The 19,918-nt window shown below is 36.0% G+C and overlaps 1 protein-coding gene across 1 annotated transcript in view; it reads right to left on the bottom strand.

Moving 5' to 3' along the window:
• tmod2 (tropomodulin 2) overlaps positions 1-19,918 on the bottom strand; it is a 56,668-nt gene that overhangs the window by 14,865 nt on the left and 21,885 nt on the right. Inside the window, exons 4-6 of the mRNA XM_056477931.1 lie at positions 5,204-5,326; positions 1,880-1,951; positions 418-548 (exon numbers count right to left, since the gene is read on the bottom strand). Coding sequence (XP_056333906.1) covers positions 418-548; positions 1,880-1,951; positions 5,204-5,326 — 326 coding nt within the window. The remainder of the gene's footprint in view (positions 1-417; positions 549-1,879; positions 1,952-5,203; positions 5,327-19,918) is intronic.

Below are 19,918 nucleotides of genomic sequence, written 5' to 3'. Positions count from 1 at the left end.
GCAAATAATCTCTGTACCAAATGTGAATCATAAGCTCTGCTCTGTATGGATCATAAATGAACTGTGATCAGCACCTAAGCTAGCTTTATTAAAAAATAAAAGTCTCTGTCTCTAATTATTATTTAAAGTCTCTAATTATCATTGTATTAAATGTGAATTGTGAGCTGTGGTCTGGCTGTTGGCTATTGGCTGACATGAAGGCAAAACCCGAAGATCAAGTTGCCCAGAATGATTTAATAATGGTTCCTGTATCCTGCGCTAAAAAACTCTGTACAAGAGTCACATTTTTCACATTAGGCAGTATAAAATTAATAAACACCATGAATAATGATGTGATTTAATTGAAATTTGTATATTTATGGTTTTATGTTTTTGTTTTGTGTCATTTGAAACCATTAAGTGCACAAGTCTCATTACCTTGATGTTGTTGAGATTGACTTCAGTCAATGTAGGGTCATTGGACTTTATCCTCTGCAGACTTTCTTCAACGTTTGTAGGGTTTGGAGGTTCATCAAAAACTGGCTTTACTTTTTCTCCTTTAATGACGTCTACAAGACAAGCATTCATTCTCAAATGAGCCTTCACTGAATGACATGTGGATTAAAGGTCCCGTGAAATTAAAATAAAAAAAATGTAGATGTTAGTTTCAGTCTGTTGGTTTTAAGGATATCTACAACCCAGGGTCAATCTGAAAATGTACCGCTATATACATTTCTGGAGAGCGACAAATACACCCCAGGAGGTACGTTTTTTTTTCAGTTTTTGTTTTCCGCAAATCCACCAGAGGCCACTGTGTACGCTTTTTGAGGTCTCAAATTTCTCTCGCGAGTGCCATTCACGCGTGTTGTTTTTGTGTAAATCCTCCAGAGGCCACTTTGGACTGACTGACTGATCGACTGACCCACCCTCCTCCTTCCCTAAACTCAACAAATTGTGTTTTCAAAAGAACCGATTGACCCACCCACCCACTTCCCTAATCCAACCAACAGTTTTAAAAAGCAATCCAGAAAAAGAAAAGCCATCGCCTTATTTTTACCACGTTTTCAGATTTTACCACATTCCCACCCTGTTATTTACTTGTTTATTTTATTTTTTGACATTCGTTTTTGTTTCTTGAACCCCGTTGTCTTGGAACCTCCTCTCTCCTCAAGTCCACCAACGTACATGGCAAGCTACTGGACAAACTGGTAACAGTGGGAAAGCCGTCCATACGGAGGTAATCGGTCAGCTGGTAGCGAAAAAAAAGAACAGCATCATACCGCCCTCTAGCATTTGTTTGAAAGAGGAAATGCAGCCATACATACTTCTGGCTACAAAATCTGGGATCTCCAGAAATGTATAGGGCTGCGTTATCAGAATGAGCCTATGCTGTATATCTATTAGCTGGTGTGTTCTAAAATTCGCGTTTATAAAATATAAAACCGATATAAACATCTAAAGCTTGCAGATTGTCACTTCCGCCTAAATGGATAAAAACATTTTTATTTCACATCACCCCATAGTTCAGTTTCTCAACAAATTTTGACCAATAAAATGTTCTCTAGTATCCGACATGCTTCGCCCCCTTCAAGACGCTTCTCATTTGCTTTTTATTTGATCCGTTTGAGCTCAACCACTCTCACTGGCAGTGCTATGATAAAACTAAACGCTACTGGCTGATCTTTTAAAAGGGGAGGAGCTACTTTATGCCCCACCCTTTTTTCATTTTTCAGTTGAGATCACGTCAAACATCGAATAAAAAATGCACATCTTAAAGCACTTCACGGGACCTTTAAATGTAAACTTATCAATTAACACTCGATCATTTAAAAGGAAAACAGGATTTGAAATAAACCATCTAATGTACATGATATCTACTGAAAAGATTAAATCAACTTACTGTTATAACCGTCTTTACAGGTGCCGTCATAACTCTGTGTGCTCGTCACCAGTGTGTTCACTCCAAGAATAGCTAGACAACACAACAGTACACTCTTAATACAATACACAAACTAGATTTTAAAAAAGTTAAAAAAATAAAAAATAAAGTATTTTTGCTGCATGTTCAAACTACTCATGTAAAGTGAGCTGAATAAACACAAATCTTGAGATTTTTGGGGGGGACAAGTTAATTGTTTTATGCTCAATCCAATTAAATTTATAAAAACACTTTAGTTAGTTTAGTAAGTTAACTTAATCGATTTGTGTTGGGACAATATAAAGCAATTGTGTGGAAGCTTGTTTCTGAGATGAATTTAAAAAGGAAAAAAAAGATAAACAAGTCACGATTAAACAAAACATTAATTAAAACTTCAAGACTGACAGGTATAAATTTACAGTTCTGAGAAATTTGTTAGCAGTGCGACTTTCTTTTTTCCATAAACACTTTATTTTTTATAATAAAAAAATGCACAGGCTTGCGAAATTCTAACTTTTTTCACAGAATTGTCTGATATAAACTTGCAATTCTAAGAAAACATAGAGAACATAGAAAACAATGCTAGCTGGCTGAAGGTTTTTGTTCCTCTCAAAACACAAAACAAAAGTTTCCATCTGGAGCTCCTTCACAGGACTCGACACTTGTAAACAATTGTTCTATTGGGCTCACAGCTGTCAACACTGCCCACGTTAGTCACTACTACCAAGCCGACCAATCACAGAGCTTGCGCTACGTGTCGTTGCGACATGTAGTTACAGTTTTTAAGAAATGTGTGTCAGCGTCGGCGTCAGCCACAGCGAGGTCTATGCGACCGTGCGAAAAGCTGCACCAGACCAAACACGTGCGCTTGATGCAGTATAAATCAACCTTTCCAATCACCATTTTTTTAGTTTGCAACAGAAAAAAGATTATCATAAAGCCTGAAATCTACACTTTTAAAAGTGCTGACTGTTTTTGAAAACAAATGTTCTCTGGTTTACTAATCCATATGAAAAGAACGCAATTCAGAATTCTCCATCTGAGCTCATAAATTAGTTCCTGCCTTATGCATTCAAACACAAATCACACAACACCCATGTTGAGTTGTGAACGCCCAAACAAACAAACAGTGAGTATAAAGAAGTTTGTTTCATTTTCATTGTCAGGAATAGGGCCCAATCCCAATTCTACCCCTTAGCCCTTCCCCTTACCCCTACCCCTCGTTTTGCACGTGCACGCCAAGGGGTAGGGGTGTCTAAATTTTCTTTAGCTTGAAGGCGTAGGGTTAAGGGGAAAGGGTAAATAGCACTTCAAACGAAGGTTTTTCATGGCCACACTCAAAACCAAGGGGAAAGAAAATTTCCCAGAATACACCAGCCAGAACGGCAGTATTGCTGAACACGGAAGTAAGAAGATGCACAAATTAGTATTTTTTTGTCATTATTACGAATTTTTACGACAAACAAGCATATGTTTTAATATATTCATAACCGCATTCATGTTTTACCGTTATGTTTAAAATAAAATAAAAAATTGAAAAAAAACCGCTAAATTTCGCAATCTATTTAGGCCACTGTGGCCACTGTGTAAATCCACAGTACAGTTATGATAAGCGATTTCCTGAAGATAAATACCAAAAAATAGCACAACTGTAATAACTACAGCAGTCGCGATCGTCTGATCTCACATGAAGCAAGAGATCATGATGACATATGATGACGTGTGCAGGTGATGTAGTACTGTCCCAATTCTTAGGGGTAAATTTTGAAGCCATTTCCCTTCACACTCGGTTGAAAGGGCCAAAGGGAAGGGGTAGGGGATTGGGCCTAAGTTTAATTACTCGAACAGTGTTGTCTAATAGTTTAGTTTTGTGACAAGTAGTGATGTAATAAGCGGGATAATTCACTGTACATCCAGCCAATTATTTTTGCATAATAAAGCCCCTCAGTCTTACACAACAAAAAAAAACTGCTGATAAGTGTGACAGGCTTTATTCTATGAGAACAATTGGATGAATGTACACCATCCCTTAAATACAATGTAAAAAATATCTGTTAATTAACATTTTTCAGCCTTATAGGATGTTGATCTCTGCTCCGTCAACTTTTATTGTTGCATTTTCAACTCTACAGTTTAACAAAGTGACTTTTATTGACATTTTAGTAGTTTGAAATAATACTAGGGTTATCACGATACTGGAATTCGGTACCGATCGATTCTGAAATTTTAAAAACGCAATTACCTGCTAACATATAAAAGCTGTTGAGCACTTTCTTAAACACCGCTCTACAGAAATGACTGTGATTGGCCGTAAAGGTCATCAGTTCACCGAACTCACCGTTTTACTGAGTGTAACCACAGATACACAGACACTGGACTGTTTTAAAGCCACGATTCATGAGCGGATCGCTCGTATGTCAGCTTATAGACAAACCAGCTAATTGACATGACTTTGAAATGCTCCAGTGTCCCTGTATCTGTGTTTACACTCAGTTAACAGCGGTGAGTTCAGTGAACTGATGACCTTCATGGCCAATCACAGTCATTTCTGTTGAACACGTGAACACAATATCAACAACATCCAATATCATGACAATCCTAAATAATATGATGTATAATAAATAATATAGAGAGAAATAAGTCTGTAAATTGACAGAAAATGTACTGGTAGTTTATTACACAGTATCTGTAGCATAATATACAACACCAACTCCAACACCATTAAAATGTTCATAAAAGTCACTTTTTGGAACTTTTCAACGTTAATAGTTTTTGGAAGAAAGATCAAGGTCCCATAATGCAATTCAGAAGCATAAATAAAGTGGGAGAAAAAGAAACATGTATCGCAAAATACGGAAAACTGTTAATTGATGGATATTTTTTTACAGTGTAGTAATTTGCGATATCTTTTAGAACATTTGCTTTGTATCACTTATGTGCAGTATTTTGCTAGTATTTTTTATTATTATGAATGTTACAACAAAAAGCTGCTTTTTTTGGCACAGCTGACCAAGAAACACATTCACCACATAAAGAGAGTAAAGTGTATCAAGATCATAATGAACCATCCAGAAAGAGAAGCCAGCCGCGGACAATCTCTTAAAGCAGCGTGCTGAAAGAAGCTGTTATTCTAGAGCTGTGATGGATGAAATGTGGGAGTTCGGACCCCCAGAGGCAAGGCTTTCACAGAAAGAACGAACAGTACAAAGCTGTTCATTGAGGTTTAGAGCAATAAAACTATGCCTTTGATACTGGTTGATCTCCCATTATATCCCTATGGTTGTGAGTATTTGTATGTGTTTTTACCTGCCAGGTCATGCAGTTCTGTGTCAGTAGCGCTGGACAGAGCCTCTTCCAATTCGGGGTCCAGGGTTGTGGCTTCCTCCTGATGAAGTTGGATTGGTTTTTGTTTGGGAATCCATACTTTTCCTGTCATACAAAAAAAAGAGAGGTGATCAAAAACACAAAATTTAGTTTAATATGGCTCTTCTAATTAAAAAAGAAATAGTGCGGGGAAAACTTAATCTTAAACCAAAATAAAAGTTTGTTTTGATATAATATAGATGTACTGCATATATTTATTATCCATATATAAATACACATGCATGCATATATTTGAGAAAATGCTTATTTATATTTAGATATATAGTATACGTGTATACAATACAAATTATATATAAATTTAAATATGTAACAAAACAATTTTGTAAAGTTTTGTTTCTATGTGTGTCACATATACATAATAAATATATATAAAACACACACACATTTTGTCAAAAACAAACGTTTATATTGAATGCGAATAATAATGATACTTTTTTTTGCCCAGCACTTTTAAATTTCTATATAAAATAAACATTAATAAAAAAGTACAGAGAAGTCAATAAATTAATATGATTTTAAATATTATACCAATTTATACTTTAAATAACGGCCTTTGTTATAGAATTCATTCCAATAAACCAACTATGGCAAAAACGCATCATTTTTTTTACTTCAGTGTCACAAGACTCTTATAAATAATATATATACAAATAAATAAATACATCTCATGCCAATTTGGCGCACAAGAAAGACTTTTTTGGTTTTTATCAACATCAAAAACTATGAGACTAAATTTTTATGGAAACATTTTTTTATTTTATGTTCATTTAAGGTTTAATCACATTATGTCTAGATAAAATTAAATTCAAGTACAGTGAGGGAAATGAATATTCAACATGTCACCATTTTTTTAGAAAACATATTTATTTGAGGTGCTGTTGACTTGTAATTTTTACCAGATGTTAGTAACAACCAAAGAAATCCATTTATGAAAGGAAAACAAATCTAATTCTTTTACAAATGAAGTTATGCCCAATAAAATTAAATGACACAGGAACAATGTATTGAACACGTGAAGAAAGGGAGGTGTAAAAAGGAAGTGAAAGCCCAGACAGCAGCTGAAATCTCTCAGTAGTTAATTAGCAACCTTCTGCCCTTTGTCATTGTAAATTAATATTAGCTGCATCAGTCCAACATCTGCATTATCAGGATGATGAAGATGAATCCAGGGTGAACATTTCAGCAAGACAATAGCTACGTTTCCATTCACCTATTTTTATGTGCATTTTGGATATGCGCATATAAACGGTTGATGGAAACGCCAAGATGCACATAAATTTTGAAAATGTACATTAAAAAATTGTATGCGCATAACTGAGTAGGATAAACATTTTATTCGTTAAGAAAAGATGCAATTAAACTGCGATGGAAACAATTTTACCAAAAAAAAAATTCCAGTATGCGCATTGAAAAAAAGCCATGTGATTTTGTTATAGGAGATCATGTGATGGTAAAAATGTGTGCGAATGAGCAAACCAGCAGGCTGAGCACATTGTAAAACATCTGAAATGTTGTTTTGGTCACTTTAAAACTCCGTAACCATTTCAGTATTAGAGTTATTATATTATTAATGACCTACAGAATCAGGAGCATCTGTGCTACGCGTCTCCCGCCTTCAAGCACCATCATGCGTTCACTGCATGTCAGGATTGCCTTCTGAGGTGCAAGTCATTTATTAAATGAGGAAAAGGTTCACACAACTTCTACCGCAGCAAATTCATTTTTTACTGTTGATATTTGGCGCCAGATAATCAGGAGGTGATGATTTTGTTTGCTGTGACTGGTTGGATGGAAACTCTGCTTTATTCGCACATCTTTTATGCGATAATCCAGTTTTGCTCATCAAGTTAATTCTCATTTTTGGATGGAAACATAGCTATTGACCCAAAAACACAGCCATGGAAACTCTTAAATGGTTTCAGAACAAGAAAATAAAGCTGTAGAATGGCCCAGCCAATCACCTGACTTGAATCCAATATGAAATACAAAATAAAGATCAGACTGGATAGACGAGACCCATAGAACCATCAAGATTTTTACACTCTGTTCAAGTCTGTTTACTGAAAACTGTCAAATAGGTATTAAAGACCACAGCAAAGAGAGGTTTAATAGTCAGACATAATGTCCATCTAATGTCCATTTATAAACTGGACATTTATAAACTGATATTGATGGCACACAGCAGAGCAGGTCCACCGCTTGACCTCATCTAGACTCTAGTGTTATCAGACTCTCTTTGACGCCTGTAATGAGGTCAGGTAATATGAAGCTGGTCTTGTGACTGTCTCTCTGGACAGTGAAAAACACAGTCTACAGCTTTATTTAGGACATGTGACTGTTGAGACAGAGAGAAAGAGAGAGAGAGGGAGAGAGAGAGAGAGAGAGGGATAGATGTTTTGCTAGACTGAAAGATTCAGCTGCACGGTTTCATTTAACACCCATAAATGGCACAATATTAATTCCGCTTTTCACAAAGAACATCAAGATTTGTGCTGCTTCTCAATCCATTGGTGGCAAATGGAATATTCCAACTCATTTGAGAACCTCATGTTGATTAAAACAGATTTATATTTTCATTAAGGACAAAAGGAGATGTTCTTAAGTTTAGTTTTTGTTTTTTTTAAGCTGCTTTCTCATATTTAAACCTCAATGATATATTCTGTCGATCAAAGCCATCAAACTTGGCACGTTCGTAATCTGAAAGTTAAAAACTGATTTTAATTATGGGCTGTTCTTCACATGGGATAGTCAATTGCTAAACTTGCAATTCTGAACTCAAGCAAGCGCAATGAGAGAGAGGGGGGGGGGGGGGGGGGGGATGACGGCAATCGCAAACTGAAGAGCGATCCATTTTATTTCTGATTTTCAAAGTTTTTATTTTAAATTAATCTTTGTAATGCTGTAGTTCACCTTATAATAGACTGATCCAGTTCTTTGCTTTCAATGTAACTATTTAACAAATACATTTTAACTTCCCCTGATGAAGGAAAACACTTCAGCAACTAATACAGCTGAAATGAGTTTGCAACATTATGCCACATTTTATTTATGGGTTTAAATTTTCTTTAAGACTCCATAAAGAACGTTCCATGATGATTCAAGACGTTCATGAATGACATAATCTTTCCAGACGTTATATAATCTCAGAAACCTCTCATTACACGGTGCCATGATTAAACCTCAGACCTGACCTAAACCTACATGAAAACAATCTACTCTACCCTCATTTGTGTTTTCTTCCTTTGAGGCCTGTGAGGTTTGAAAATACACCACATTATCCAGAGAAACTTGTGACACATAATTTGCTTGTATTTTCTTCTCCAGTGTCATTCAGGGTTGGGTAATAGTGAAACACTCTCACTGCATTGAGTAAAGCGCAAAGCAATACGCCATGGGAGGCTGAATTTAGTACTTTTATTATTTGCTGTAATGCACAACATGGGTTATTGATCTTTATAAACTTGTTTCTAACAGGAACAGGCTGCAGTTCAAAGGCCTTTCTCACTGTTGGACACAAGAACAGGCTTTTTGTTTGAGGTGTGGCTGAATTCCAAACATGTTATCAGTGTAAAAAATGAACCAGGAAAAAAGCTATTTGCAGAGCCACCGGTGTGGAAATGAGAGACTGCTGGGTTTTAAAAAGATCACTGTGAATTTTATTTAAATGTTGACCTTCTTATTGTCTAGGATTTGACTCAAGTTAGTTTCAAGTCAGAGTTTAATCCTGTAGTTTGATTGGTTCAATAGATTCATTTAGCATTTACACTAGGGCTATGCAATTAATCGAATTTGCGACTTGAAACGTTGCGATTAGCTAAATCGTGAAATGAAATATGTATTATTTGATTTCCCCCACCCAGAGCAAAAGCGTTCATGGTGTCTATGTGTGACAGTCTTACTGGCCAATTGAGTAAGCACACTTTTGTTCTGCCCAATCAGAATTGCGCAACCAAACTATGAATTGCGCAACAAAAAAAAAAAAAAAAAAACCACACAAACACGAAAGCATGAACGAGTGGAATGATGGCTCCTGCTGCTTCAGAAGCATCAATAGACAAATTGATATGAAGAGTGTTGCCAGATATAGCTGACTTTTTCCAGCCCAAAAGCTGTCCAAAACCCGCAAAAAAAAAATTTAAATAAATAAATAAAAAAAAACCAAAATATTAGAATAACATTTTATTTAATTTAAATCTAAATTATCCTAGTTACTTTAACTGTCATGATTTTTAACCATACAGCAACCAACACCAGCAGTCACAGAAACACAACATAACTGGATCACATCAAAACACTGCCCCCTCTCACCCTGATGCTGCACTTAATGTAACCTAGTAGAATTTCAAAATGGGGTATAAATTCATCCTATTTTTTCTTTTAAACATAATAAGGTGCTGCTTGTCAATCACACAAGATCTCCATGTTTGTTCTTGCTGTCCATTGTGGAAAAAATAATCGATAAAAGTGTGATGATAAACTGCTAAGAGTTTAACTGCAGGCGCTGCGTGATGCGCGTGCACAAGTCGGATTTGTTTGAGGAGTCAGATTTTGATACAACTTTCCTTCACCTCCTCTTGCTGGTGGACCCACCCGGTTTGTTACGTTTCAAAAGCGCCAAATTTTGTCAACCCGCCAATGCCATTTTTTACCTACACAATCAAATTCAAAACTGCCCAATTGTGCAGGAAACCGCAAATCTGGCAACACTGAATATGAAAGAAAAACAGGACATCAGTAATATTGAAATATTTTGGTTTCAAAGTCATAAAAAAGTAAAGATTAAAGTTTAACCCAGCCCCCGAGGCAATATGTTCCTGCCCTCCAAATAGTGTGACCAAGACATCAAAAAGAAATTTAGTTCAGTCAAAAACAGCCACTATAGTTATGAAGTGACGTGTGTCTGTTCAATACAGCACGAGCTGCAGTTGAAGGTTGCGCAGAGAGTGAGTCACCTGACATTAAGCGAGTGAGTGGCACCAGCAGCCAAAAACATTTGGATATTTTGTGTGATGCACTGATATCGCTAATATGTAATGTGCTATATAAATAAACTTGCCTTGCCTATAGTCAGCTCATTTTAGCCTGAATTTAGAAACTAATGTTTTTTCTTTGTCCTACAACCATTAAGGCCTTAAATACCTTGTGATTGTAACGTACATGAGCTAAAGCAGTGGAAATTGTTCTTATGCAACAGAAATAAAACTGAATTGAAGACAGCAGGACAAAATTATGTGGATTAGATCATCCCTCAACTATTTTTACAAGGACAAATTAAAACATGCTTTGTGTGTGAAATGAGCAAATTCTCTCCTGCTGCAGTAATGGAGACTCTGTATTCCTGTAGAGTTTATGATACCTTAATGTCAACACAGTAAAACAGGGTTTGGTTATTATGCAGATCCTGATATTCGGTGTGACATACTGTAGAACATTTGCAACACAGTTTCCCTGTTGCTCAAGAGAACAGCGTCAAGACTAAATTTCCTGTCACGTAATAGGCTTAGCATATGATTAACCTGTACTACACACTACTAAAACAAGGTGGGAATACTTTTTTTAAAGAATTAATACTTTTAATTCATTTGGATCTGCTTAATTTACGTTTACTATTAAAATCAGTCTGTGAATGTATTTGCAAATTTAATGCTGATGTTATACAACACTTCAACAGACATTAAGTTAATTGTTGGGGAGCTATTTTTTCTGTTTAGCTTATGAAACCTGTGATAAAAGAAGAATAGGGTACACTGTGGCAAGACCAAAATGCTTATGATCGAATCTTTTTAAAACAAATCATTTGAGTCAATGATTCATCAAATCCATTAATAAAATACTTTCCAGTTTCTAAAATAAACATTTAAATTAACTAATCATCAGAATTAATAATTTAATAATTCACTTATTAAGCCAACAACTGGCGGTGTGCAGACATATTTCAATATGTATTTAATAGAATGTCGTAATATTCGGTACAACCTTCGCACTTCAATATGAATTTGTCAGCCGTGGCTTGTTTGGTTTTGCATTTAAGTTTAAATTTTGCACTTTACATTCTACTCATTGCTTTAATTACTCTTTGAACTGGCTCTGTGTATATTTGAATGAGCAAGTCTGAATTGCTAATCACTGTACAAGCTCATTGGTAGGGCCAGACGGAATCTGAGGACGTTTTTTGCTATTTCTGCGGAGAATTTTGGTAAAAATCTGCGTATTTCTGCGGAATTATAACTAAAACCTTAATATGTGAAATAAAAAATAATACCTTTTTAACTTTTATTTAATGTTTAATATGCACATCCAAGTAGATATGCTTTATTTGGTAAACAAAGCAAGTCTCTCATATAATATATCTACTAAAAGACAGCAAATATTAATGTACAAACTGCATTGTACATAAATCAGATGAACATTTTAATATTAGTCATCAATACTGTAATTAATTTAAAAACTGAATAAATATAGATTTACACACATTTACTCAAGTAAATAAACAGAATTATAGATGGGCTAAAAATCTGCTGATTTGTGCGCAGATTCCGTGTGGGCCTACTCATTGGCCAATCAATGTATGCCTATATACAGGATGCACTATATCCCCATCCTCAGCTTTTTTTATTTAAACATTGAACCTCAATGCACAAAAAGAATCGCGCACTCAAGATTTAAGTGTCCTTGTAGTTTAAGTTTAAATTAAGTCTTGATTGTTATCTGTAAGGCCGTACTTACACTACAGTTGCCTTGAACCCAGCCGAAGCACGCTTGTCGTCCATCACCTCTCCCCTGACGGCCTATACTCGCATTGCATCCAAGCCGGAGCACACTTACATCATCAATGATGTGCTGTTCAGTTTAACAGAAGAGAAGCGCTCTCACTCAGCACAGTAAAGATTTCTTTAGTTATATCATTTTAGTTTTGGTATGCTGTGACACACAGTCAAATATTTCACAGAACAGATCAGCCACTTTTGACGCTCATAAATAAAAGTCATTGTGCTGTCATGCAGTGAGGGGTTTGCATCTTTAATAAACTATGACTGTTTAAATTCATTGAACAGCAAGAATGATTAAGAAATCCATATAAAACAGTCCCTTAAAAGTCATGTCTCATCTTCAGTTTAGGGCTCAGGTGCACTTCGCACTCATACTACAAGCGTACTGCGCCAAAGCCCAAGTGAACCACGCTCTGGCACACCTTTTCCAACCGGGCCAGGGCTGGCCAACTGAACCGCGCCTGAGCCAGAGCACTCACACTTCTCAAACGAACCAGGAAACGTGCCTGGCCACGGTTCAGATGGCATAGTGTGAGTGCGCCCTAATTTTTTATTTGTTATTTGTTTATTGTGATTTATATGTTAAGTCAATGCAAAGAAGCAAATAGACATCGTTCAGCGAAATTCACGTGAATGACGCAGCACAAATGACGTAATTCGCTCGAGTTGGAAAATCTGAACATTCGCGCCACATTAACCAGTCAGGAGCTTGCTCTTGTAGGGGCGTGATTATGAGGGGAAATCCTCTTGCCAACTCCAGACAAAAGCTCATCAAACTGGGTTTGGCTCAGTCAGAAGCCTCCATCATGAGTTGATTAACTCGCAGAGCTAGGTGCACCTCTGAAAGGATCTAGTGGATGAATCTATGCTGTTTTTCAGCTTTCCTAAAGCACATAAAGCACAGCTACTCTCTCAATTATATCCATGTTAGCCATTTAGCAACGAAACTTCAGTGACCGGGCAGACAGAAGCCCAGCCCATGACATGAATCCGCATCTATTGTGAGGTGAATTTGATGTGCGAATGAAACTAATTTGGCAAACAAATGAAGCACGTAAACTCAAAATGTTCACGTGTCTATTTACACGCAAGCAGCATGATTTATTTACGCATGCTGCATCTAATGTGAACAAGTCATTAGTGTGATGCAGCTGTGAACTTTCTTAAAGTGAAGCCATCTTATTCCTGCTGTCTATTTTAATATTAATCAAACACCAAAAAATAATGAAGATCACCCACTGCTCTTGACTGAATAGCTGTTGTAATTAATTTATGTTAAACATTAACCAATAATTTATACAGTGAAGATTATTTACAGTATCCAGTGTTATATTATTCAGTTTCTGTACCTGAAAACTAATGCTAGATACCTAAAAAAAAACTGAAAAGTTGTTTATTTTAGTAGTATCTTTGCTATATTGTTTTGATTTGTAAACTTGCGTGTAGATTTTTTTTTTTGCTTGTAGCATATTTAGGAGACAAAAGTAATTTGCTTTCCATTTATTACAAAAACAGTACTCCAAGACACTTTTGGTGTTATCAAACAGAATTTAGAACTGTAATTTTATTCAAAATAAAATATAATAAATAATCAGCTGAATAAAAATAAATTGTAAAATATTTAGTACTGTGAAAAAATTCACTGTTACTATTGCTGATAATCTACAAATCTAACATTAGAACTTGTATAACCCATATTTATTGTAGTCTCATTTTTAATAAATGATTCAGTTATTCACTCATAAATCTTCATGTTTAATTGCTAGATGGATCATTTTTAAAGAATTATTCAGTGGCATATTTTTGATGGCTGGTTGTCGCAACCTATTGGTTAAATAATGTAATTGCTGCCAACAAATTTAATTTGAGCGTCAGGTTAAATGCATATGACCGTGATTTTAATCTTTACCATAAACATCAGTGGTTATATCTAAACTATAAACTGTTATTCCAGTACTTCTGTGTTATTTGACTGTTTGTAAACTAAAGACTGAATCTCTTCAAACACGGATTTGAATGCAGTGATTCAAAGGTTTAATAAACACATGAAAATCACCATCATTTATAATTTATGTTTCGTGGTTGTTGAGATCCCGGTCTTTTAAAGATTAGTCGTGCAGCTTACATTAATGCAGGCTAAACAAGTAGTGTCAGAAAACACCTTTAATAAACTAAGAAACCCAGCACATACCAAATAATTCAATTCACCTTTATTTGTATAGCGCTTTTACAATGTAGACTGTGTCAAAGCAGCTTCACATAGAAGATTATAGTAAATTGAAACAGTGTCAGTTCAGTTTTCAGAGTTTAAGTTCAGTTTAGCTCTGTTCAGTGTGGTTAAATAATCACTACAGAGAGTCCAAACACTGAACAGGAAATACTTCAATGTGCAGCTCTACAGGTCCCAAACCATGCAAGCCAGTGGAGACAGAGGGAAGGGAAAAAAACTTCACCAATTGGCGAAAGTGAAGAATTAAAAAAAAACCTCAAGAGAAATTAGGCTCAGTTGGGCACGACCATTTCTCCTATGGCCAAACGTCTTGTGCAGAGCAATAACCCACCACAACTTCTTCCGTCATCATTATATTTTACAGTAAAGCCTAAATGTATTCATGCATGTGATTTGAATGACGCGAGACGCGATCTCTCTGCGATCGTTACAAATTTAACAAAGTAAAAAAAAAAAAAAAGTATTAATCTGCAGGTAGGCATGGGCCGGTATAAGATTCTGACGATATGATAACCTTGGATAAAAATATCACGGTATCACGGTATTGTGATTACTACTCTAAAATATATTATTTTTAAATGTCTGGGTAAAAAAACTAAAACTTTTCCCCTTTGAAAAAAATATATTTTATTTTTTGAAAGATTCATGATATTTTAGAGCAGTAATCACGTGAGGCTATATAATTCAAATTAATCATTGAATTCTGCTCTTTTCATTTGTTTCAAAAACACAGATTTCTTTACAATTCAAAACGGCATCTTGGAAATCTTTTCTGTTGGATATATTGTTGTCCTAAAAAAACGGTATTAAATAAAAATTTGGCGGTTTTAAAACCTTGACTTTTCCAAACTGCGGTATACCTTGAAAACGGTTATCATCCCATGCAGGTCACGTGTGTTCCGAACAGTGGGTTGTGATCCGTACGAATGACGGTTAAACCCCTTGTAAAATCACTTGATCAAATCTAGTCTTAAAATGTTTTAAAACTATGTTTGAAATTTCAGGTTGTACTTCATAAAATGTATTATTTTTCCATGCATCCGATCACTATGATGACAAAAACTGAACAACGATTCTGAAAAGAAATTAAATTTAAAAGTAAAAAATAATTGAGAGTTCCACACAATTCCTTCATGTTGTTCCAACACAAATCGATCAAGTTAACTTAATAATTTTTACAATTTTAAATGATAAAAATTGATTCAACATAAAACAATTAGGCTGTCTCAAAAACAACTTAAGAATTGTGTTCTTTCCACTCATTTTAAATAAGTAGTTTGAACAAGCAGCATTTTTCTTGAGTGAAGAGCAAATATGAACAGAGCAGTTGTGTACTAGTTTGTGTTTAAGCCGACCTCACACAAAGAATATAGGGAACATTTTATTCCAACCCTTTATTTAGTGGTTGTTTTTGTTCTGTTCATGCAGACCACTGTGGTACAGAGAAAAGCCTGTAGCGCAAAACCAGAAGAGTCGGTCTCACAGTGGGTCTCTTGGGCTGATCTTGGCTGACCTCTACCTCCCAAACAACTTCCTGTCCTTTCCCGACTCAAATCACAAAATCGTCCCCCGCGGACCAGTACAGGCAAGCCTTTCTGCTCAGGATAAAGCCACAGCCAGCCAAACTCTGAAGGCCCTCGGCGGGACAGCAGAGCAAATAGAGGAAATCGGAGAGAAGAAACATGGCCATCAGCAAATCCACAAAGCCAACTTTTCCATTTCCCTTACTATCTGGCCGCAAAGGTATATCCCATGATGCCTCAGCAACAACCACAACAACTCTTTGTGCATTCGTGAGTAAACGCCCTGACAGCATTACCGTGGAAATGCGCAGCAGAAAGAAAGAGATATGCTAGACTTGGCAGAGATGCAGATCTCTCAAATGCTCCCTGTCGCTAAGGGCCATTTAGGCTTCGTCCCAGAGGAATTCCAGCACTTCCTGTTACCTCATTTGTTCTCAGACACTGAGGCTGAACAAATGCTCTCCAAGTCAAGAGTCACAAATCTTAAACTAGAAGTAGCGAAAACACAAGACAGAAAACAACCATTAAATTCATGATTTTCTTTTGCAGTTACAATGCTAAAAACACGTAGCAAAACTTAACCAGAATTAATTAGTAAACACTGATGTTTTAAGTGTAGATCTAAAACTTGTAAGGTTGTGAGGTTAAAAATAAATTTTTTAACTAAAACAAGGATAACTCTAAGTAGATAAAAGCAAACCCTTAAAATTTGATAGTTAGATATAAGAAATAAAATGTGCACTTGATGTAAATTAAACTCGGCTCAGTTTTGATGAAGATCTTAATGAACCATCATGAGTCGTGGGTATTTATTTTGTTTTGCCTACATATATATTATAGACAGTCAAAGTGCCAGTAGCCAATAGCCGTGTTTCCACTATTGTGCCTAAAGCAAGCGAGCCAGGGCCAGTCGTGTTTCCATTGATCGGGTCAATGCGGGGCTTTTTCGGGGCCAGCAGGCCGGACTTTTTCGGCCCGCCAAACACCTTGGGCCAAAGTTGGCCAGCTGGGGCTTCGGGGCGGAGTGAAAGGATAGGCGAACTTAGCCCGAGTCTGATAAAGATGGCATGCCATCATTACACTAGTTTTCCCGATCACACACGAGTACATGTGCCAAACAAATAAATAATTAAGGGAAAGAAAAACATATAGCTGGTCAGTTTAAGATAGGCCATTCCAGAAAACGTTTAGCTTATGATCGCCCTCATGTTTCCCTTTTAAATGTAAGGCTGTTGCACAAAATAATAAAGTTTTAATTTATAAAAGTGACATTTTCTTGCTGCCTCCTCCTTGATGTTTCAATAACGCATAATAAACTTTACACCATTTTAAAAGACACAGCAGCCAGTAAAGGTTGTCGGGAGTGTTTGTCAAGTTTAAAGGGTGCGTTTGTGCATGATACATGCACGTTTAGATGCCTGTGTGAGAGTGTGGGACCGGGCAAAAGAGCGCTCGCTTGACAGCTCTGTTGATGCTGTGAGCGGCTTCTTTCTTTTTTTATTTATTTTGGAGATAATGCAAAATATAAATACAACAAAAAGACATAAAAAAAAATAAAATAAAAAAAAGTCCACTTTTGAAGGCTCAAACCAATAGTGTCTTATCTTGACTAAATAGCCTAAGCTACATTGAAATAATTTAAAGAATTACAAATATCGGATATAATAATAAAAAAATTAAAAATCACATTAAATAATTAAACTATAAAACAAACAGAAGCTATAACAATGTAGGTATATACACAATACATAAATTAAACGCCATTTTAAAGCCATATTAAACTTTCATTTTACAAAGGCCTATCTGAAAAAAAAAGATTTTAGACATTTTCTAAAAACAATTAACCTCCGGTGAGTTTTGAAATATTATTTATAATGTTTTTGTATACGATGATATTAATCAAATCGTGCAAACAGTACTTTTTGGGTTACAAAAAATTTGTTGTTTTTCCTCTTTTCAGTATTTGTATACATTTAACGAGCGCAAGCACAATACAAATAAAACAAATTTTAATATGAATTTCAGCAAATAAACACCCTTTCTGTGTTTATGCCTTTATAAAGATGTTCATGGTGTTTACTTTCATTGTCTCATTTAGGGAAACTCCTGAGATAAATAAGTTATATCTCTGAACTTTAATAATAAATCGATATAAAATGCTGCACTTCCCTTTTATTCAGCTGCAATGACTTACGGGACGTCTCGAGCGAGTTTTGCGCTCAAGTCTGCATCGATGCATCCTCAATATCAAGAACACATACAGGAAACTTTCACGTGTCCTCCTTTCTTACACTTTTAAGTATATTGGAACTGAACTTTGGCGGTAGATGATGACACAGCAAGAGAACACAAGGACACAAGAATGATGAAGAACACATTTTGAGAAACAGCCAATGTGTTGAACACACCAAACCAACTAGCCTAATAACTTGACAAAGCTCAACTGCCGACCATCAATCTTGGTGTATCCTGGCCCTTAGGAGCTGCCTACACCTGATCTCTTAGGCCCTGTTTACACTAACACGTTTTAGTTTTAACACAGCATTTTAGAATGAAAACTATCTACTTTCACACTGACGTTTTATCTAGCGTTTCTACGTGATCTCAGTCCACACTACACCACTGAAAACGCACATCACATGACCACACACACACTCTGACATGCTCTGCAGCATATGCGGACGTCTGAGCTCCAGGCAATCTGCAGGTGCTTTGAGCACAGAACCCAGGTGAGAGCTGTGCATGTCGGACGGTTCATCAAGAATCTACCGCTGGATCTAATCTCACATATTTGTTAAACGTGATATTTAATTCATCTTGTTGTCTTCATCTAATGACATTTTCCCCGAAAATTGAATCTATTACTTGTTCTCAGGTAACATGTTTTGGCTGAATGAAAAGATAAGATATTAATTTATGAAACTACATACACGGATTCTGCGCATTTGACTAATTGCTTGCCTTTATTTCCTATAATGTATAAACTTATTGTAAGTTATACATTTACAATGGCCATTATTGATTATTAAAACTGATATTCAGCAAAAGAGAGAGTATGTTTCGTATTTTTCACTAAAATTAAAGGAGTTATGTTATAGCCTAGGCTTTGTTTTGATATAAACATGCATACAGTGAAGATGATATAAATATATAAATATGCAGGTACATGATGCCTCCACATTTTTGGTGTCTGTTAAGTTGGTAATATGAAAATGAAAATAGGCAGTTCGTTATATCATGTTTTCATTTTCATTGTTAAGATAACGTAGCCAGGGTGATGTGAATGACATTATAAAGTACACTGATCCCTTTGAAGATTTACCCGACGTGGAGGTTGTTTTCCATATCAAACTTGCGAAGTCTAGGAAAGAAAGAATGCAAGACTGAACTGTGTGTAGGCTACTCAATATTGAGGAAAACCCCAATCAGATGTCTGTGAGTGTCTGCAGCCACGGCTTCGTTTTCAGATGTCTCTGTTTTCCCCCTATCCACACCAAGACGGAGCAGCAGCGTTTTCAAATGAATACGGCCTCATCAGCGTTCTACGGCCTCAAAATGCTCTTGGTGCTCAAAAACTCCGGGGTAGTGTGGACGGAAAGCGTAACTGTAGCAAAATGCATGCGTTTTCAAACGAAAACGTATTAGTGTAAATGGGGCCTTGCGTTTTTGCGTTTTCCTCCTGTAGAAAAACGTCATAAGAACAATACTAAGCTCAATGTATTAAAATAGTGTTTTTAAAAGACTAAACACTATATTGATATAGTATATAGCCAAGCACCTGTGGTCAGAACACAAACGAGTTGCAGGTAATGAAGTATTTAGCGTTTATCCCAAAGAAAAGCCCTTTTAAGCAAAATGCTAGCAAGCATCTGTAGCTCTGCCTCTTTGGCCTTATTTGGTAACCCTCTGTCAGTGCCATGACTAGCGAAGAAAATGGCGACTAATTCATTTTAAAATGAAAACGTATTAGGTGTAAACAGGGCCTTATTGAGCTTTTTCTAATCAGACAGCTATCTGATCACGAAAAAGCCTGGTGTAAATGCCCTCTGAAATGCATTTGATAGGGATTTAAACCCAATTACTTAAACTATTTCAGGCAGTAATCTGGGGTGCA

Source organism: Danio aesculapii, chromosome 18, assembly GCF_903798145.1.
Source record: "Danio aesculapii chromosome 18, fDanAes4.1, whole genome shotgun sequence".
NCBI classification, from domain to species: Eukaryota; Metazoa; Chordata; class Actinopteri; order Cypriniformes; family Danionidae; genus Danio; species Danio aesculapii.
This window is presented reverse-complemented; position numbering and strand designations above follow the sequence as displayed.